Source organism: Cherax quadricarinatus, chromosome 53 (genome assembly GCF_038502225.1).
Source record: "Cherax quadricarinatus isolate ZL_2023a chromosome 53, ASM3850222v1, whole genome shotgun sequence".
NCBI classification, from domain to species: domain Eukaryota; kingdom Metazoa; phylum Arthropoda; class Malacostraca; order Decapoda; family Parastacidae; genus Cherax; species Cherax quadricarinatus.
The window spans coordinates 23159743-23183412 of NC_091344.1; the positions used below are offsets into that span (position 1 = coordinate 23159743).

The following is a 23670-nucleotide window of genomic DNA, read 5'->3' on the forward strand; positions in this document are numbered from 1 at the left end:
TTAATTCCCCGAAACCAGAGGTCTCCACTTACTCCCATCTAATAAATTCAAACAAGCCTTCCTTTACACCCTCCCTCCTACCCTTCCACTGACGTTTCCTAAACTTCCATCTATCCGTCCAGGGTTTAACCAACCTCTGGATCAAAATATTCTGTTCCTTCCTTCCTCTATACAACAAAACATTTCCAACAACCCGTTCTCTGCTCTCTGAATTATGTATTTCAGTCCATCACACACTCTTCTAATTTCTTCACTCGTTTTTCTCTGTATAATATTCCCACTTCACGTTGCTCTCAGAGCTAACATCTCCAGTGACTCCATCAGTACCATGGTATATTTCCTTTTTGCCTTCAATGGTAATATTTTTTCTTTACATTGAAGGCTGAAGATTGAGACACTTATGCAGCATATGGGAATCTTTATTCAGGAAACGTTTCGCCACACAGTGGCTTCGTCAGTCCAATACAAAGAGGAAGGCGTAAGGAGAGGAGGAGATTCCCATATGCTGCATAAGTGTCTCAATCTTCAACTTGTCGGTTTTTCAAACCATTCATCACACACACATTGAAGGCTCAACACTCCACCAACCTCATTTCCTTCCTGGTGTCCCATACACCAGCTTGTCAATACATCCATTCAAGACAGCACAGGTAAATCCATTGGCTTCCTCCATTCTCCTTGTTTCTATTCCCACATCCAATATTTCATTTCCCAGATTTTTTCCTTACTCTCACCATCTTGCTCCTGTCTGTACTGACTTTCAACTTACTTACACACTCTCCCTAACACTTGTAAATGGCAGTAGTAGCTGAGTTATCTGAAGTAATGGCTTTGTGAATTGCCTGACACGAAATGTATGCAAAATGAACCATACCACGGGTGGGATTTGAACCCGCTGTCAGAGAGTCTCAAAACTCCAGACCGTCGCGTTAGCCACTGGACTAGCTAGCCACAATAAGATTCGTCCAACTAGGTATATTTCTACACCATAGGAAGGTTAGCATAGGCACCACTGTGACCACAAATGCAAGTTTTTACAGACGAATCTCCAGTGGTGCCTATGCTAACCTTCCTATGGTGTAGAAATATACATAGTTGGACGAATCTTATTGTGGCTAGCTGGTCCAGTGGCTAACGCGACGGTCTGGAGTTTTGAGACTCTCTGACCGCGGGTTCAATCCCGCCCGTGGTATGGTTTGTTTGCAATCGTGTCATTACGATTTCGTGAGTCATGTATGCAAAATGGAAAGTATATGTACTGTAAAATGGCAGTAGTGGGTTGGTGACAAGGCTTAGTGGCTTGTTGGCAGTGCATAGTGGCTTGGTGATAAGGTATGGTGGCTTTATGACAAGGTATATTGATTTCAATAAATTATCTTATAGATAAAATACATAGCCAGCTGGTGTCTTTGGAAACTCATATTAGGTACTAAATTATGTGTCCTCACAGAAGAGAATTTTTTTCTGAAAGTTGTGGATTGGAAACACGATGTATTGGATTTGTGGAATGACTAAAACTAGCGTGAGCACTCACGAGGTCATGCTCACGCGCGCTGACATAAGAGTGACAGTCAGAAACGTTAACAAAAACGCGTTTTGAATGTTTTATTTTTATTGTATATGCACAATTTGCTCCTGTGAAGGCAGCTCCTGCATGATGGTGGAAAGTAGTGTCTACACTCAGAAGAAGGAGTGGAGATATTGCGGTTCTGGTGGTAGGAAGTACAGTGCCTGCACTCTGATTATTTAGAGAGTATCTGCACTCTCTAAATACTCTGCTGTGAATGTGGATCTTTTTTTACCAGTTTCCTCTACAGATTTTGCTATTATACGTGTTATCCCTATCTCAAGAATATTTGTCTACATCGTGAAAAGAAGTGGAGCCAGAACCAAGCCTTGATGAACGCCATTCTTGAAGTCTTGTCAGGAGTGCGCTGACTGTAAATGTTGGTGCAGTAACCTGTACGTCAGGGCTGTTTCTTGTAAGATGGTTGAAAGATACGAAACTTGACCAAGAGTTGGAGCTTACACATAGCAATCCCAAACATGTAAGTATACAAGCAACGCACGCACGCACGCACGCACGCGCGCATGCATGCACAAATGCAAAACACATACGCACGTTCGCAAACACGAACATACATGCACGCACACATACGCTCGCACACGCAAGGAAGCACGCACTCTTCACGCACACCAGCACGCACACAACAACGCACACACTGCAGCAGGGATAATTAGAGGACACAATTGCGAATTGAGGAAAAACCAGAGCGGAAGAAATAGCGTTAAAAACTTTTGAGTGCCATCATTGGCACTGTTTCTCATGTTCTGAAAAGTGCCATCACTTGAAGCATGTCAGAAAATTTTTTCAAACTAATCTGAATCGTGGAAATATGCAATAAAATAACATTAAAGCACTGTTTTTTTTCTTATAAGGCAAGTTGCCACAATTCTGACATTTCTTAGCGTTTCTTCTGTTAGGAAGTGGATAACGAGAAGACTGTAGGGAGGAGGTAGTGGTAAGTGCTGCTACCAGGGATGATCTTGGAAAATGTATGTGATAAAGAGGGTATTGAAGACTGATGCTGTAACATACACACACACATATACATACACAGGGCCAGGAGCTCGGACTCGACCCCTGCAACCTCAAATAGGTGAGTACACACATATACACACACATACACACACACCTACTCATACACACACTGGGCCAGGAGCTATGCCTCGACCCCTGAAATCACAATTAGGTGAGTACACACACACACACATCAGTGAAGAGTGAAATCGCGTGAGGAAGCGGGATGTATGAGAATATATGGTTATAAACATCACGGGTGAAGGATCTCCAAAATAGGGATTTAAGGCCTACGTACGACGACTTCGTCATCAGCAGCTGGCAACCTGTCACCGCACCATTGAGCGCAAGTTTATTCGCCTATTTGTGGTTTGCATGTTGACGGCCCTGGCTGGCCTTGCATACTGTTTGATACTGGTCACTCACTCCTGCAAGCTATTACCAGAATTAGAATAGAAATAGCATAGACATAGTGAATATAGTGTTGAAGAGTGTGAGAAGGTAGGTGGGACAAGCTTTTAAGCTAGGGTCAAGTCCCAGGAGGGTTGTGTCAGGTCACAAGAAGTTGCGGCCAGTCATTACACCGCACAAGACACTCTCACACACACACACACTCACACACACACACATGCACACACGCACACAGGCAGTGTTACTACCGGTAGTTATTAGCAGTAAGAATACTTAGGAAGCTAGGAAGTCCTCTCTCAATGTAAACATGGAAAATGATAATAACCAGCAACAATTAATATGTAAATCCAGAAAGGGCCGCCTACACGGCGGATCTTTCAACCACACCACCTACCCCCCCCTAACCCTCCCTCACTCACACACAAGCACACACACACAAGGGTAGACACTCACGCACTCACACACACACACACACACACACACACACACACACACACACACACACACACACACACACACATACACACACACATACATACACATACACACACACACATACATAAACACACACACACACACAAACACACACACACACACACACATATATACACACACACACACCACACACACACCACACACACACACCACACACACACACCACACACACACACCACACGCACACACACCACACACACACACACCACACACACACACACACACACCACACATACACACACCACACATGCACACACCACACACACACACACCACACACACACCACACACACACCACACACACACACCACACACACACACACACCATACACACACACCACACACACACACACCACACACACACACACACCACACACACACACCACACACACACCACACACACACACACCACACACACCACACACACACACACACACACACACACACACACACACACACACACACGCACATACACACACACACACACACACACACACACCCTCCACCACTTGACACAAACACTTGACACAAACACGTACCCCCCCTCCCCTAACCACCTCTCCCCCTTCCCTAACCACCTCACCTTAGCCACCTACCCCTCCCCCAAACCACCTAACCCCTCCCCAAACCGTCTAACCCCCCAACTACCTCCCTCCCTCCAATAACCATCCTCCCCCTCCCCCATAACCATCCATCCCCTCTCTCCCTCAAACCATCTAACCCCCTCCCCAACTATCTCTACCCCTCCAATAACCATCCTCCCCCTTCCCCACAACCATCCATCCCCTCTCCTCCTAACCATCTATTCCCCTCCCCCTAACCACCCGTCCCCCCTTCTGTGGAGCAACGGGGGAACCTAGAACCAGGATGAGGACAAGGGGCTCCAAGGACGAATCTGGGAGGGAGGAATGGGAGGTAGAGCTCAAAAAAAGGGAGGAAGACTGGGGAAGGAAACTAGATGAGCTGGAAAGGAAGATGGAAGAGAGGTTAGCAGCAGAATGCAGAAGGTGGAAGCAACAGGACACAGCAGCAGAAATCAAGATAGAGAGATTAGAAGAGGAGCTGAGACATCTGAAACAGCACAGAGACAAAGATATTACAGAAGTAGCATCGGTAATGGCTACATCAAACACAGACAACAGGTCTGAAGGAAGCATGGAAACTAAACTGTATGCAGAGGTCCTGTCAAACCCACATGGGGCCAAAACAAAGACAGGGAGCACACTAGGACAGAATGAGAGGTTGGAAGATATTGAAGGAACTAGGACATGTGCAAGGACCTTACCAGATACCTGTCGGGGCCAGGAACAGGTGAGCAGGAAGGACAAACCAAGAAGCATAGGGGCCATAACTAGGGAAGGGACTGAAGGAAGGAACACTCCGAAGGAAGGAACACTCCTCGGGAAGGAACTAAAACACATCAGAGGATGCAATGGGAGTCACAGTGGGAGGTGGAAAGGGAGAGATCTGTGTTTGTCTATGGGCTAGACGAAGCTAAAGGGGAAACTTATGATGAAAGAAAGCAGGAGGAGAAAAAAAGCGATTGAAGATATCATGAAGGTGATAGGCGAGGGGGACATGACCCAGGTGGCAAATTTTCGGAGAATTGGGTGGTTCACAAAGAAAAGAAATCGCCCTCTCAAAGTAATTTTCAAGGCAGAATCAACCCGAACCATGATCCTGCAGGAGAAAGCACGGCTGAGAGGCAAGCAGGAGTTCCGGAGTGTCTACCTCGATCGAGACAGAACACAGGACGAAAGGAAGACGATGAAAGAGAGAGTTCAAAAACGAAAGGAGAAATGGGAGGAAATGAAAAAGGAGAGCAGAACAACCCAGGATCAAATGCAAGGACAAGCACACCCCCCAGAAACACCTGCAGAAGGACTCCAGCCACGACACCCCACAAGGCAACTGAACAATCCAAACCAACCATCACACACCGATCCTTCTGTTTCCACCCCCCCCGCACCACAGTTACAGTATTAGAACAGAAGTTGAAGGTTTGGTACACAAATGCAGATGGATTAACGAATAAACATGAGGAATGGAAAGAAAGAATCAATGAGAAGTCCCCAGACATCATAGCAGTTACAGAAACAAAACTCACGGAGACAATAACAGATGCAATCTTCCCACCAGGATACCAGATCATGAGGAAAGATAGAAGGGGCAGGGGGGGAGGTGGGGTTGCTTTGCTCGTAAAAAACAGATGGAAATTCGAGAAAATGGAAGGCATAGATGAGACGGGAGAAAGAGACTACATAGCAGGTACACTTCAGGCTGGGGAACACAAAGTGGTCATTGCAGTGATGTATATTCCACCACAGAACTGCAGGAACCCAAGAGAGGAATATGAAGAGAGCAACAGAGCAATGGTGGACACACTTGCTGAGGTGGCAAGAAGAGCTCACTCCAGCAGAGCAAAGTTGCTGGTTATGGGGGATTTCAACCACAGGGAGATTGACTGGGAAAACCTGGAGCCACATGGGGGTCCCGAAACATGGAGAGCCAGGATGTTGGACGTGGTGCTGGAAAACCTCATGCACCAACATGTTAAGGACACTACCAGAGTGAGAGGGGAGGATGAACCAGCAAGATTGGACCTTATGTTCACCCTGGGCAGCTCAGACATTGAGGACATCAAGTATGAGAGTCCCCTAGGAGCTAGCGACCACGTGGTTCTGTGCTTTGAATACATAGTAGAGCTGCAAGTGGAGAGAATAACAGGAGTTGAATGGGAAAAGCCTGACTATAAAAGAGGGGACTACATAGGGTTGAAGAACTTCCTGCGGGAGGTCCAGTGGGACAGAGAACTGGCAGGAAAGCCAGTAAATGAAATGATGGAATATGTAACAACAAAATGCAAGGAGGCAGTGGAAAGGTTTATTCCCAAGGGCAACAGTAACAACGGGGAGACCAGAACGAGCCCCTGGTTTACCCGACGGTGTAAGGAGGCAAAAACAAAGTGCAATAGAGAATGGAAAAAGTACAGAAGGCAGAGAACACACGAAAATAGGGAGATCAGTCGCAGAGCCAGGAATGAGTATGCACAGGTAAGGAGGGAGGCCCAGCGACAGTATGAAAATGACATAGCATCGAAAATCAAGACTGACCCGAAACTGTTGTATAGCCACATCAGGAGGAAGACAGTAGTCAAAGACCAGGTGATCAGATTAAGGACAGAAGGTGGAGAACTCACAAGAAATGATCAGGAGGTATGTGAGGAGCTGAACAGGAGATTTAAGGAAGTTTTTACAGTAGAGACAGGAAGGGCTGTGGGAAGACAGCACAGAAGGGAACATCAAGAGGGAATATACCAACAAGTGTTGGATGACATACGAACAACTGAGGAGGAGGTGAAGAAGCTCTTAAGTGACCTTGACACCTCAAAGGCGATGGGACCGGACAACATCTCCCCATGGGTCCTTAGAGAAGGAGCAGAGATGCTGTGCGTGCCTCTAACCACAATCTTCAACACATCCCTTGAAACTGGGCACCTACCTGAGAAATGGAAGACAGCTAATGTAGTCCCCATATTTAAGAAAGGAAACAGAAACGAGGCACTAAACTAAAGACCTGTGTCTCTGATATGTATTGTGTGCAAAGTCATGGAGAAGATTATCAGGAGGAGAGTGGTCGAACACCTGGAAAGGAACAAGATTATAAATGAAAACCAGCATGGGTTCATGGAAGGCAAATCTTGTATCACAAACCTCCTGGAGTTTTATGACAAGGTAACAGAAGTAAGACACGAGAGAGAGGGGTGGGTAGATTGCGTTTTCCTAGACTGCAGGAAGGCCTTTGACACAGTTCCCCACAAGAGATTAGTGCAGAAGCTGGAGGATCAGGCGCATGTAAAAGGGAGGGCACAGCAATGGATAAGGGAATACCTGACAGGGAGGCAGCAACGAGTCATGGTACGTGAAGAGGTATCACAGTGGGCGCCTGTTACGAGCGGGGTCCCACAGGGGTCAGTTCTAGGACCAGTGCTATTTTTGATATATGTGAACGACATGATGGAAGGAATAGACTCTGAAATGTCCCTGTTCGCAGATGACGTGAAGTTGATGAGAAGAATTAAATCGGACGAGGATGAGGCAGGACTGCAAAGAGACCTGGACAGGCTGGACATGTGGTCCAGTAACTGGCTTCTCGAATTCAATCCAGCCAAATGCAAAGTCATGAAGATTGGGGAGAGGCAAAGAAGACCGCAGACAGAGTATAGGCTAGGTGGACAAAGACTACAGACCTCACTCAGGGAGAAAGACCTTGGGGTGACCATAACACCGAGCACATCACCGGAGGCACACATCAACCAAATAACTGCTGCAGCATACGGGCGCCTGGCAAACCTGAGAATAGCGTTCCGATACCTTAATAAGGAATCGTTCAAGACACTGTACACTGTGTATGTTAGGCCCATACTGGAGTATGCAGCACCAGTCTGGAACCCACACCTGGTCAAGCACGTCAAGAAGTTAGAGAAAGTACAAAGGTTTGCAACAAGGCTAGTCCCAGAGCTCAAGGGAATGTCGTACGAGGAAAGGTTAAGGGAAATCGGACTGACGACACTGGAGGACAGAAGGGTCAGGGGAGACATGATAACGACATACAAGATACTGAGGGGAATAGACAAGGTGGACAGAGATAGGATGTTCCAGAGAGGGGACACAGGGACAAGGGGTCACAAATGGAAGCTGAAGACTCAGACGAGTCACAGGGACGTTAGGAAGTATTTCTTCAGTCATAGAGTTGTCAGCAAGTGGAATAGCCTAGCAAGTGAAGTAGTGGAGGCAGGAACCATACATAGTTTTAAGAAGAGGTATGACAAAGCTCAGGAAGCAGAGAGAGAGAGGACCCAGTAGCGATCAGTGAAGAGGCGGGGCCAGGAGCTGAGTCTCGACCCCTGCAACCACAATTAGGTGAGTACACACACACACACACACACACACACACACACATACAGAAGAGTGGTGGAACACCTAGAAAGGAATGATCTCATCAACAGCAGCCAGCATGGTTTCAGGGACGGGAAATCCTGTGTCACAAACCTACTGGAGTTCTATGACATGGTGACAGCAGTAAGACAAGAGAGAGAGGGGTGGGTGGATTGCATTTTCTTGGACTGCAAGAAGGCGTTTGACACAGTTCCCCACAAGAGATTGGTGCAAAAACTGGAGGACCAAGCAGGGATAACAGGGAAGGCACTACAATGGATCAGGGAATACTTGTCAGGAAGACAGCAGCGAGTCATGGTACGTGGCGAGGTGTCAGAGTGGGCACCTGTGACCAGCGGGGTCCCGCAGGGGTCAGTCCTAGGACCAGTGCTGTTTCTGGTATTTGTGAACGACATGACGGAAGGAATAGACTCTGAGGTGTCCCTGTTTGCAGATGACGTGAAGTTGATGAGAAGAATACACTCGATCGAAGACCAGGCAGAACTACAAAGGGATCTGGACAGCCTGCAGACCTGGTCCAGCAATTGGCTCCTGGAGTTCAATCCCACCAAGTGCAAAGTCATGAAGATTGGGGAAGGGCAAAGAAGGCCGCAGACGGAGTACAGTCTAGGGGGTCAGAGACTACAAACCTCACTCAAGGAAAAAGATCTTGGGGTGAGTATAACACCAGGCACATCTCCTGAAGCGCACATCAACCAAATAACTGCTGCAGCATATGGGCGCCTAGCAAACCTCAGAACAGCATTCCGACATCTTAATAAGGAATCGTTCAGGACCCTGTACACCGTATACGTTAGGCCCATATTGGAGTATGCGGCACCAGTTTGGAACCCACACCTAGCCAAGCACGTAAAGAAACTAGAGAAAGTGCAAAGGTTTGCAACAAGACTAGTCCCAGAGCTAAGAGGTATGTCCTACGAGGAGAGGTTAAGGGAAATCAACCTGACGACACTGGAGGACAGGAGAGATAGGGGGGACATGATAACGACATACAAAATACTGAGAGGAATTGACAAGGTGGACAAAGACAGGATGTTCCAGAGATTGGACACAGTAACAAGGGGACACAGTTGGAAGCTGAAGACACAGATGAATCACAGGGATGTTAGGAAGTATTTCTTCAGCCACAGAGTAGTCAGTAAGTGGAATAGTTTGGGAAGCGATGTAGTGGAGGCAGGATCCATACATAGCTTTAAGCAGAGGTATGATAAAGCTCACGGCTCAGGGAGAGTGACCTAGTAGCGATCAGTGAAGAGGCGGGGCCAGGAGCTCGGACTCGACCCCCGCAACCTCAACTAGGTGAGTCAACTAGGTGAGTACACACACACACACACACACACACACACACACACACACACACACACACACACACACACACACACACACACACACAATACAGACACACACACACTTGTATAATCACCTGTGTGTGTGTGTGTACTCATCTATATATGGTGCAGGTTCGTGTCTCAGCTCCTGGCCCCACCTCTACGCTGGCTACTACTGGGTTCACCCTCTCCTGGCTTTGAGAGACTTTATCATACCTCTTCTTGAACCTATGTATGAAACCTGCGTTAATGTCCAGGATGTTCCACTTCCCGATTACTCACAGGTTGAAGAAATACTCCCTAACATCTCCGTGACTCATCTGTTTCTCGAACAATCTGTCGCTGTCTACCCTTCCAAGACCTCTTAGTATTTTGTACGTTGTTAACATATCTCCATTAGTCCTGTCTTCCAGTGTCATCAGGTCGAGTCCCTTTAACCTCTCAGCACTGAATATACACCTGAGCTCCGGAAGTAGTCTTGACTAGTCACGTGTGGGGGGGGATAGAGAGAATAGATAGAGAGGACAGATAGAGAGGATAGATAGAGAGGATAGATAGAGAAAGACAGACTTCTGACCAGGAAGGATGACTGATATTGTGAATTAAAAATGCTAGAGCACTGTGTACTACCATCCTCCCCAATACTACCATGATAAAGGCACTACCATCCTCCCCAATACTACCATGATAAAGGCACTACCATCCTCCCCAATACTACCATGATAAAGGCACTACCATCCTCCCCAATACTACCATGATAAAGGCACTACCATCCTTCCCAATACTACCATGATAAAGGCACTACCATCCTCCTCAATACTACCATGATAAAGGCACTACCATCCTCCCCAATACTACCATGATAAAGGCACTACCATCCTCCCCAATACTACCATGATAAAGGCACTACCATCCTCCCCAATACTACCATGATAAAGGCACTACCATCCTCCCAATACTACCATGATAAAGGCACTACCATCCTCCCCAATACTACCATGATAAAGGCACTACCATCCTCCCCAATACTACCATGATAAAGGCACTACCATCCTCCCCAATACTACCATGATAAAGGCACTACCATCCTCCCCAATACTACCATGATAAAGGCACTACCATCCTCCCCAATACTACCATGATAAAGGAACTACCATCCTCCCCAATATTACCATGATAAAGGAACTACCATCCTCCCCAATACTACCATGATAAAGGCACTACCATCCTCCCCAATACTACCATGATAAAGGAACTACCATCCTCCCCAATACTACCATGATAAAGGAACTACCATCCTCCCCAATATTACCATGATAAAGACACTACCATCCTCCCCAATACTACCATGATAAAGGCACTACCATCCTCCCCAATACTACCATGATAAAGGCACTACCATCCTCCCCAATACTACCATGATAAAGACACTACCATCCTCACCAATACTACCATGATAAAGGCACTACCATTCTCCCCAATACTACCATGATAAAGGAACTACCATCCTCCCCAATACTACCATGATAAAGGCACTACCATCCTCCCCAATACTACCATGATAAAGGCACTACCATCCTCCCCAATACTACCATGATAAAGGCACTACCATCCTCCCCAATACTACCATGATAAAGGCACTACCATCCTCCCCAATACTACCATGATAAAGGCACTACCATCCTCCCCAATACTACCATGATAAAGACACTACCATCCTCCCCAATACTACCATGATAAAGGCACTACCATTCTCCCCAATACTACCATGATAAAGGAACTACCATCCTCCCCAATACTACCATGATAAAGGCACTACCATCCTCCCCAATACTACCATGATAAAGGCACTACCATCCTCCCCAATACTACCATGATAAAGGCACTACCATCCTCCCCAATACTACCATGATAAAGGCACTACCATTCTCCCCAATACTACCATGATAAAGGAACTACCATCCTCCCCAATACTACCATGATAAAGACACTACCATCCTCCCCAATACTACCATGATAAAGGCACTACCATCCTTCCCAATACTACCATGATAAAGGCACTACCATCCTCCTCAATACTACCATGATAAAGACACTACCATCCTCCCCAATATTACCATGATAAATACACTACCATCCTCCCCAATACTACCATGATAAAGACACTACCATCCTTCCCAATACTACCATGATAAAGGCACTACCATCCTTCCTAATACTACCATGGTAAAGGCACTACCATCCTCCTCAATACTACCATGATAAAGACACTACCATCCTCCCCAATATTACCATGATAAAGACACTACCATCCTCCCCAATACTACCATGATAAGGACACTACCATCCTCCCTAATATTACCATGATAAGGACACTGCCATTTTTCCCAATATTACCATGATAAATGCACTACCATCCTCCCTAATATTACCATGATAAGTACACTACCATCCTCCCCAATACTACCATGATAAAGACACTACCATCCTTCCCAATACTACCATGATAAATACACTACCATCCTCCCCAATACTACCATGATAAAGACACTACCATCCTCCCCAATACTACCATGATAAAGACACTGCCATCCTCCCCAATATTACCATGATAAATGCACTACCATCCTCCCCAATACTACCATGATAAAGACACTACCGTCCTTCCCAATACTACCATGATAAATGCACTACCATCCTCCCCAATACTACCATGATAAAGACACTACCATCCTTCCCAATACTACCATGATAAAGACACTACCATCCTCCTCAATATTACCATGATAAGTACACTACCATCCTCCCCAATACTACCATGATGAAGACACTACCATCCTTCCCAATACTACCATGATAAAGACACTACCATCCTCCCCAATATTACCATGATAAGTACACTACTATCCTCCCCAATACTACCATGATAAGGACACTACCATCCTCCCCAATATTACCATGATGAAGACACTACCATCCTCCCCAATATTACCATGATAAGTACACTACTATCCTCCCCAATACTACCATGATAAGGACACTACCATCCTCCCCAATATTACCATGATGAAGACACTACCATCCTCCCTAATATTACCATGATAAATGCACTACCATCCTCCCCAATACTACCATGATAAAGGCACTACCATCCTCCCCAATACTACCATGATAAAGGCACTACCATCCTCCCCAATACTACCATGATAAAGGCACTACCATCCTCCCAATACTACCATGATAAAGGCACTACCATCCTCCCCAATACTACCATGATAAAGACACTACCATCCTCCCCAATATTACCATGATAAATGCACTACCATCCTCTCCAATACTACCATGATAAAGGCACTACCATCCTCCCCAATACTACCATGATAAAGGCACTACCATCCTCCCCAATACTACCATTATAAAGGCACTACCATCCTCCCCAATACTACCATGATGAGGACACTACCATCCTCCCCAATACTACCATGATAAGGACACTACCATCCTTCACAATACTACCATGATAAGGACACTACCATCCTCCCCAATATTACCATGATAAGGACACTACCATCCTCCTCAATACTACCATGATAAGGACAATACCATCCACTACCATGATAAGTACACTACCATCCTCCCCAATAATACCATGATAAAGACACAACCATCCTCCCCAATACTATCATGATAAAGACACTACCATCCTCCCCAATACTACCATGATAATGACACTACCATCCTCCTCAATATTACCATGATAAATGCACTACCATCCTCCCCAATACTACCATGATAAAGACACTACCGTCCTTCCCAATACTACCATGATAAATGCACTACCATCCTCCCTAATATTACCATGATAAATGCACTACCATCCTTCCCAATACTACCATGATAAAGACACTACCATCCTCCTCAATATTACCATGATAAGTACAATACCATCCTCCCCAATACTACCATGATGAAGACACTACCATCCTTCCCAATACTACCATGATAAAGACACTACCATCCTCCCCAATATTACCATGATAAGTACACTACTATCCTCCCCAATACTACCATGATAAGGACACTACCATCCTCCCCAATATTACCATGATGAAGACACTACCATCCTCCCCAATATTACCATGATAAGTACACTACTATCCTCCCCAATACTACCATGATAAGGACACTACCATCCTCCCCAATACTACCATGATAAAGACACTACCATCCTCCCTAATATTACCATGATAAATACACTAACATCCTCCCCAATACTACCATGATAAAGGCACTACCATCCTCCCCAATACTACCATGATAAAGGCACTACCATCCTCCCCAATACTACCATGATAAAGGCACTACCATCCTCCCAATACTACCATGATAAAGGCACTACCATCCTCCCCAATACTACCATGATAAAGACACTACCATCCTCCCCAATATTACCATGATAAATGCACTACCATCCTCTCCAATACTACCATGATAAAGGCACTACCATCCTCCCCAATACTACCATGATAAAGGCACTACCATCCTCCCCAATACTACCATTATAAAGGCACTACCATCCTCCCCAATACTACCATGATGAGGACACTACCATCCTCCCCAATACTACCATGATAAGGACACTACCATCCTTCACAATACTACCATGATAAGGACACTACCATCCTCCCCAATATTACTATGATAAGGACACTACCATCCTCCTCAATACTACCATGATAAGGACACTACCATCCACTACCATGATAAGTACACTACAATCCTCCCAATAATACCATGATAAAAACACTACCATCCTTCCCAATACTACCATGATAAAGACACTACCATCCTCCCCAATACTACCATGATAAAGACACTACCATCCTCCCCAATACTACCATGATAAAGGCACTGCCATCCTTCCCAATACTACCATGATAAGGACACTGCCATCCTCCCCAATGGTGGGCGAAACGTCTTAGAAACTTACAACGCCACGACTAGAATAATAAATAATTAAATCACAAACTAGAGAGTAATATTTAGAAGACGTTTCGCTCACTCCCGGACCATTATAAGGACGTTTCGATTCGTTCGAAAACTTTTGGGACCATCGTCAAGTCCCGACGAAAATAGGTGAGAGAAAGGGATGAGAGAGAGGGGTGAGAGAGAAGGGTGAGAGAGAGGGGTGAGAGAGAGAGGTGAGAGAGAAGGGCGAGAGAGAGGGGCGAGGAGAGGAGACGAAAGGAGAATAGGGAAGAGGAGAGAGAATAAGGAGCAGTTAAGACAGGAGATTAGCCCCACCCAGCAGTGTAGCAGTAATAGCGTGAGCGATCCTTCAATCTCCCGTCATTCTACACCCGCAGGAATGCCGTGATAATCACCATGATACAAGGATGCTGAATGCCGTCTCCCCGCGAACACACTTGTCGAAGTATCGTGCGCCTTAAGATCGCGCATAATAACACTCGGGCGTCCTTGAGCTAGCGGTGCGGCGTCAAGCGAGGTTCTGTGTCTTCGACACACCCACCGGTAAAGGGACCTGATGATGGTGCTGGAAATTACAGAGGGAAGTTCTGATGGAGACACGCCCTGTGACCTTCCTGGGTAGCGCTGCCTTGTCCCCCTCCTCCCTACCAGCGACAGCAGTAACAGCAGCAACAACAGCAGCAGCAGTTGCAAGGAGACGCTAAGTATATAATGCCCCGACTCCTTCTCCAAGGCGTCAGTCTCTTGCTCACCCTCGCCAGAACACCAACACAGATCAAGGTAAACATTGCGAATATTCTTACATTTACATCCTTCGACACGAGTGGGACTGGTTGGGTGTGAGTGCCTACCTAACATGGGCTAACAGGCCTATTGCAGTACTCTTCTGTTCTTAAATTCTCATGAATGAGATTGGTTGCGATAAGCATCTGCCTAGCATGGGTAAAGGCGGTCATTTCAATGCCCCTCTTATTTATTTATTATCTTCTAATAAATGATAATTCAAGTTATCTAAATCTTTAAAACGTTAAAAAGAAAAAAACAATATTTTTCACCACCCTTTACAGTGAATTCACAATTATCTTCGCGATACAGTGCGATTTTATTATTTAGAGTATAAATCAGTCTCACCTTACGCCATGTCTCGTTTGAGATTATTCCTGACAATATCTGTCAAATGCAACTGTCAACAAAATTAATTTCGCATAGATAGTGTATTGTACGCCTCATATCCATCCTGTGGATGGTAGTGGCTAGTTTATTGTGTACTTCATATCTATCCTGTGGATGGTAGTGGCTAGTTTACTGTGTACTTCCTATTTATCCTATGGATGGTAGTGGTTAGTTTATTGTGCACTTCATATCCATCCTGTGGATGGTAGAGGCAGAATATAGGGGTACACAAAAGGCCTAGGAACTAGGAACTAGAAAATAGGAGCTAGGAACTAGAAAATAGGAACTAGGAACTAGAAAATAGGAACGAGGAACTAGAATATAGGAACTAGAAACGAGAAAATAGGAACTAGGAACCAGGCCAGACGTAAATTGAGTGTAATGTGGTACATTTACAACCATATCCAATCATAGGCCATGTCTGCGTACACAACAATGCTGGTGGTGATTATGGTGGCGTTGGCTGGCGTTGCGAATGCAGTGGCTGACCCCGTGGCTGACCCCGTGGCTGACCCCGTGGCTGACCCAGTGGCTGATCCTGAAGCTGATCCCGTGGCTGACCCCGTGGCTAACCCTGTAGCTGACCCCGAGGCTGACCCCGTGGCTGAGGCAAAGGCTGACCCCATATACCCCGAGGCTCCTCCCGTATACCCCATCGTTGACCCTGTATACCCCGTGGCTGCCCCGGAGTACCCCGTGTACCATGCCCCAGCTCCTTGCTACCCTAAAACAGCCTACGTCACTGCTGTTAAGGAAGCTCTACAAGAGGTACGTACAGACACGGGTTCAATACTCTAGAACTGAAGAAGTTCAAAGTTCAGGGAAGTTCAGCTGGTCATTACTGAAGCAGATTGAACTTATCAGAACTTTGGTAACTTCAGGCAGGGTGACCCGAAAAAGAAGAATCACTTTCATTATCATTCACTCAATTTATCAGTTTATCAATACATAAAATACCAATTAATTCTATATAGATCAGATGTCAGAGGCAAAAAATACCATAAATTTTCAAACCATTTTTCAATGCTTTTCAGAAATTCTCGTTTTTTTTACTAATAACCCTTCAAATTTGGAAAGATTTTTTTTTTCAAAAATCCTTCAGATTTCCGATTTTTTTTTATTTATTCATTGTGGGAATTCTGTAACACTTAATATATACTTAGAAATTGTTAGCTTACTTAAGCAGCGTCATTGAAGTTATTGGTACGTGAAATTGCTTGCAATATTGATAAATCCTTTCACTATAGGTGCAATTAATAATAATAATAACAATAATAATAATAGTAATAATAATAATAATAATAATAATAATAATAATAATAATAATAATAATAATAATAATAATAATAATAATTATTATTATTATTATTATTATTATTATTATTATTATTATTATTATTATTATTATTATTATTAACATTATAATCACCACAGGTACCAGTATACAAGACAGTAGTGCAGAAGCAAGTTGTACCTACCACCCTCTACAAGACCCACTACCAAACCCACTACCAGACTAAGTACCAGACCCAGTTCGTGCCCAAGTACGTCACCGAAACGGCCTACAAGACCCAAGTGCAGTACGTGCCTCACTACGAGACCAAGTACCAGACCCAGTACCACACACAGTACGTAACTAGAGCCGAGTATGTGCCTACGTACGTGCCTCTCACGCTCTACAAGACCCACTATCAGACCCAGGTTAAGTACCAGACCGTGTATACCACCCATTACACGCCCCAGTACGTGACCCAGACCCTAGTCAAATACCAGACGGCGTACCAGACCAAAGTTGTACCAGAGTACGTGACAGTACCCGTGGAGAAGGTCGGCTACGTCACGGCCTGCCCTACACCCTACTACTAAAAACAAAAGCGGACCCAACAATCGACCCTATTTAAACTCTCACAGTTTACGATTGTATATAAGAAAAAAAATAACTCGATATCTCTAGAATTTATCTCTCAGTTTTTAGCCACCAAATGGATTTAAAACTGATATTTAAAAATAGGAAATCGAGAAGTCATGTGGGATTCGATCCTGTGTTCAGGATTCCAGCTTCCATGTTATGTTTTGGTGCTACGGCCAAAGGATTCAAAGTGTAATATAGAATAAAGAATCGCATTGTATCCCTGTGTTTGATTTGGAAATTCTCTTAATAAGGATTGTTGATACTGTAATTAATCATGTAAAGGCGATGTGAAGATAAATGTTTACAAAAGTAAATGGGATAATAATTCAGACTGATTATTATTATTATTATTATTATTATTATTATTATTATTATTATTATTATTATTATTATTATTATTATTATTATTATTATTATTATAATTATTATTATTATGATGGTGATGATAATGATAATGTTACTAATATCACTACTGTAACAGTTCTTTCACTCTCTCTCTCTCTCTCTCTCTCTCTCTCTCTCTCTCTCTCTCTCTCTCTCTCTCTCTCTCTCTCTCTCTCTCTCTCTCTCTCTCTCTCTCTCTCTCTCTCTCTCTCTCTAAGTTTCCCACACATACTGATAGTTTTTAATGGGTTCGTGGATGACCATTCACTTAATATATTTTTGAAGTCATGTTTCCCAAATTCCCTATAAAAATAATTTAATGTTAGGTAATAGTCCGAACAGTACGTGGTGAGTGGCACGTGGTGAGTGACACGTGGTGAGTGGCACGTGGTAAATGGCACGTGGCGGAAGTGGAAATATCTGAGAATCATTTAGTGTTTCAGTTATGCAAATGGCGTAACACTTCTAATGTGTTCCTCACATCCATTCTGTGGACGAGTGTAGCTAGTTTATTGTGATCATCATATATATCCTGTTGACTGTAACAGTCAGTTCTGTGTGAGCATCTTCCAACTATCCTGTGGACGGTAGTGTTGTCTATATTCATCAGATGACTTAGTACTTTGCGATTCACCACACAACAACCTACATCTATTGTCGGTGTCTTCACAATCCCGTGTAGCCACCGTGAAAATAATTACGTAGGAGAGACAGGAAGGAATTTGTCCGCTAGACTTAATGAATAGAACTATCTATGCTACAGGGACGATCTCAGTAAAGAACGAGTGGCCCATAAGGACGCAGAGGGACGAATAATTTTAACAGAGTCTAATCCCTACAGACGGAGTTGGTTTGGAATGCAGAAACAAATGAGTAATCCGCAGGCACATCTGAAGGACTGTACCAAAAGCGTAAATGATCTTCACAAAAAACTGTCTCTACAGACTTCGTTGTTTGGACACCTCTCTTATTGCTGTAACAATCAAACGCACACAAAAACAGGAAATATAGTATTGCTGAGACGCTGGTACACAAGATTATCAAAAGAGCATCACCTTGACTCCACCAGACACAAGAGTCAGGCGGCATCCTGCAAGACCCTGCCAGACCCTGCCAGACCCTGCCAGACCCTGCCAGACCCTGCCAGACCCTGCCAGACCCTGCCAGACCCTGCCAGACCCTGCGAGACCCTGCCAGACCCTGCCAGACCTCGCATCTTCTCAGAGTCCTAAACGCCCATTTAAGTTGAATTCTTTTACCCTTATATTTATTTGGAGTAACGAAGGTCTCAGGACAGAAATTGTCCCCATTGAATATGTCCTAAAATTATTGCCTATTTTTTTTAATACCAGTCGATTTCACGGTACTCAGTACATCCATCCTGTGGACGGTAGTTACTAGTGCAATGAACATCTCTCATCCATCCTATGGATAGTAGTGACTAGTCCATAGTGCAGTGTGCAATGGATAATGCAATGATTATCTCTTTTATCCATCCTATCGACAGTACTTCCTAGTGCAATGAACATCTCTCATCCATCCTATGGACGGTACTGGCTAGTACAATGAGCATCTCTCATACCCATCCTATAGGTGCTAGTGGCTAGTCCATTGTGCATTCCATATTCATCCTGTGGATGGCAGAGCGAGAGGATAAGGATGCACAATCATCTATGAAAAGTACTTTTAGAGTCCTAACATGAGTACATTTCCTATACTACATTTACAAATCTGTCAAATTTATATCTCTTACAAATAAATTTATAATATTTACTCGGATTTTCAAGCATTTTTCACTAGTATATTTTTCATTAGTATATTTTTCACTAGTATATTTCTTGAATTCATTTTCTTAGTTTAATTTCTCAAAAATGTGATATTTTTTCCTGAGGTTGTGATCCAAAAGTGAGCCGGAATTATATTGTCATGTTTATGTGAAGCATCATGTCAGTGTGGAGGCTCGATCCTCAGTGTTCTAACAGCGAGACGGAAACTAGGAATCAACGACCTCTGGTGAGGTCCTTGAGCAAGCTACAGAAAGTGAAATTGATGATGGTCATAGCTGAGTTATGTTGATGGAGAAGGACCTTGATAACACTGGAGGGAGGAGGAGGAGGAGGAGGAGAAAAGAGGACCTTGATAATATTGGCCTTGTAACATAACGCTGAAGCCACGGCCATCTTTCCGGCGCTGAAAGCTCTGAAGAACTGACAGCTGTGCCAGAACGAGTCACGACTAGGACTGATGAATGACACATGTACAACACTTGGGTATCATCAAAATGTCTTATTCATCACGTAAATGAATCGATTTGCATACTGTTTACTGCAGATTAGCCTGAAACAGGCCTTCTCTCTCTCTCTCTCTCTCTCTCTCTCTCTCTCTCTCTCTCTCTCTCTCTCTCTCTCTCTCTCTCTCTCTCTCTCTCTCTCTCTCTCTCTCTCTCTCTCTCTCTCTCTCTCTCTCTCTCTCTCTCTCTCTCTCTCTCTCTCTCTCTCTCTCTTTCAAACCCTAAGGTATTCTATAAGTATATAAGGAACAAGGAAATGGTGAAATATATGACACGATCTCTAATAGCCAGCGAGGGTGGAATGACTAGCAGCAGTAAAGAAATAACTTCCGTGCACAACACAGCCTTCAGCTCTGTTTTCACAACTTAAAACGACGCCTGAAACTGACGTACAAAATGTAATCTGAAAGTGGATAGCAATGATATGAAATACTTTAATACAGCAATGCAGTACTGTGGTATCTTTTATTGACCCGTGAATTAATAAAGGTCAGAGCAAGGGATTTAAGAACGTCAATAAAGGACTTGATAATATCATAAGTGTTTCTGTATCTTAAGATGAATGTGTACCTGATGGTCTGATCCCCTTAAAACTACGTCTTCTACTATCTCCAGTGTTATATTCGTCTGTAATGGACTGATGAAATACACAAGGGAGGTAATCTGACAGTGATGTTTAACTGTCGTCACTGCAAGAGTGTGAAATACCGAACGACTGGAGTGAACGTGAAGTATACCATGACACAACGAACGAACGACTGGAGTGAACGTGACGTATTCCATGACACAATGAACGTTCCTTCCTCTGTTAACCATTGCAATTTCTCGGACCAACCAGGCTGTTGGGGATAACTAAACTACTGGAATATAAGAAAGAACAGGAGCTCATTGCAGTCATTTACTTTGACATTTGTTGTAGATCAATGAACAACGGCAATATAGCTTAGGATTATAACGTTTCATGAGAGATAACAGTTGTGACAGGCAGTCAGTATGTGCTTCATGATAAACTGTCTTTATTACAGGTACTGTCAGAATTCTTCACTCATATCTATAAAAAAATATGAGTCAAAGCTTTGCATAGTTGTAGTTATGCTAAATAACACGCTTATATATATATATATATATATATATATATATATATATATATATATATATATATATATATATATATATATATATATATATATATATATATATATATATATATATATATATATATATATATATATATATATATATATATATATATATATAAATATATATATATATATATATATATATATATATATATATATATATATATATATATATATATATATATATAATGTATGTGCGTATATATGTTTGAGTGTGTGAGAAAGAGAGAGAGTTTATTACATACTATCAACTAAAACCACTAACACAATTATAAATTGTTTTTGGAATGTTTCCATTAAGTTAGTGTTAACATTGTTACATTGTCTTTGTTAGTTCAACAACAATGGTGAGAATTATGATGACTTGTGTTGCTGTCGTTACTATTTTGTCGTCTTCATTGTCTTATCGTTTTTACAATGATTTTATTTTTTATTTTTCTTACATTTCTCTTATTATACTTCTTACTCATCTTTCTTTTTTCCATCTTGTTTTTCCTCGATGGTTTTCTTTTGTTTTTCTTAATTCTTCTTTATACCGCTCCTTCTTCCACTTCTTTCCACTTACTGTTGTTCAGAACAGTGGTATAAAAATCCTTATCGCAAATTACTTACCTAAAAGTACTTGGGAATAAACTAAGTTCCTCCAACGTTATTCTCGAGTATTTTCCCCTTGATATAACGGTACACCATCATCCTCCCCTTCCCCACACCCTTCAAACTACACCCCTTCCCCACACCCCTCCCACCACACCCTACCACCTGATCCTGCGAGCGTAATCGGCGTCAAGATTGAAACTGAAGTAGGTACCGAGAAGAACACGACCTCACGCAGTGCGAATTCACGTAACGCGCGACCTTCATTAAGCGCATGACCGCCCCTTCTCCCCCTAGTCCTTCTCCTCCAATGCGCGTTCGTCCTTTGGACGCGCGAAAGAGCCCCGCCCTCCCGGCACTATAAATACCTCACTCGCAGAATCTGAAGTCGTCAGTCTCTTGCTCTCCGCCCTCCAGGAAACAGCAGCTCTCGAGGTGAACATTCGAGCTCTTCTTTCACTTAAAATATTTTTTAATCTGAATACGTAATGAACAAACTTTAAAATCAGGATAAACCTCAATAATAGGGCGAAAAACAACGTAACTGTATATACTTATTGGAAATAAAGGAAAGAGTAACAACAGTCATTAGATGTATGAAGTTAACAGATATCTTTTTGGAGAAAAACTCCTGTTAATGGTTCGAGTGAAAAAGGGATAAACGTGTTAAATGGGACGTGATAAAGCCATGAATCATATATACTTAAAGCATCATTAATCTTCATTATTTATTACACTTGCTCTTTCAGAAATAGGCTTTCACGCTTTCTCGATTGTCTAAAATAATTGATGTGTGATTAGTTTAAAAAAAAAAATAACGTTTAATTCTATGTCAATGCTGCAAATACATTAAGAAGTGAAAATTGTGTAATAACTTGGATTAGAAAAAAATGAAAAGCATGTAAAAGACATTTGTAACTTTCTGCCTCAATCAAAGACCCTTTGACTTTTGAAAAAAGGGTCACTGACCAGTGACGAGGGTCTGTGACTGAGACCCCTTCAGTCAGGGACCCTCTTTTACATGCGTTTCGCTCTCCACTCAGTGACTTCTCACTTTTCATCGACCAGTGTTTATGGCACATTAACCCGAGGATTTTAAGAGATGTATAACGAGTAGTGTCTTATGTTGCAGATGGTGTCTTCAAATTTGTTTGTAGTGGTGGTGTTGGCTGTGGTGGCGGCAGTGGTGGCTGACCCTGTCTATCCTGAACCTTGCTACCCCAAGACTCATTATGTCACCCAGTACCAAACTGAAGTTCAGCAGGTCAGTGTCGGTGCAGGTTCTGGTTAAAACAGGAGCAGGTCAGAACTAGGGCAGGTACTGCATTAGAGAACATTTAAGAGTTAATTCTAGATCATGATCATCAGGTCAACACTCAGAGAGGTTCAGAAACACAGCATAAACATCAGAACATAA

The 23670-nt window shown here is 43.4% G+C and overlaps 2 protein-coding genes across 3 annotated transcripts in view; both read left to right on the forward strand.

Annotated features, from left to right (window-relative positions):
- Positions 1-15495: 15495 nt before the first annotated feature.
- LOC128692225 (adhesive plaque matrix protein-like) lies at positions 15496-18063 on the forward strand. Its single transcript, XM_053781298.2, has 3 exons — positions 15496-15541; positions 16349-16702; positions 17369-18063. The coding sequence occupies exons 2-3, from the start codon at positions 16352-16354 to the stop codon at positions 17798-17800; spliced, it is 783 nt and encodes a 260-aa protein (XP_053637273.1). The 5' UTR covers positions 15496-15541; positions 16349-16351; the 3' UTR covers positions 17801-18063.
- Positions 18064-22649: 4586 nt separating this feature from the next.
- Positions 22650-23670, forward strand: part of LOC128692226 (dynein heavy chain-like) — a 1910-nt gene continuing 889 nt past the window's right edge. The window contains exons 1-2 of one of the 2 annotated variants that reach the window (XM_053781300.2): positions 22650-22688; positions 23386-23517. In XM_053781300.2, coding sequence (XP_053637275.1) covers positions 23386-23517 — 132 coding nt within the window. In that variant the 5' untranslated portion in view covers positions 22650-22688. Of the gene's footprint in view, positions 22689-23376; positions 23518-23670 lie in introns of those variants that run through there. The other variant, XM_053781299.2, reaches the window with a different exon arrangement.

Excerpts from the sequence above, each read along its gene's own strand:
- LOC128692225 (XM_053781298.2), top strand. The coding sequence starts at position 16,352 with ATGTCTGCGTACACAACAATGCTGGTGGTGATTATGGTGGCGTTGGCT. Across the intron at positions 16,703-17,368 it reads TTAAGGAAGCTCTACAAGAG|GTACCAGTATACAAGACAGT; the intron begins GTACGTACAGAC and ends TAATCACCACAG.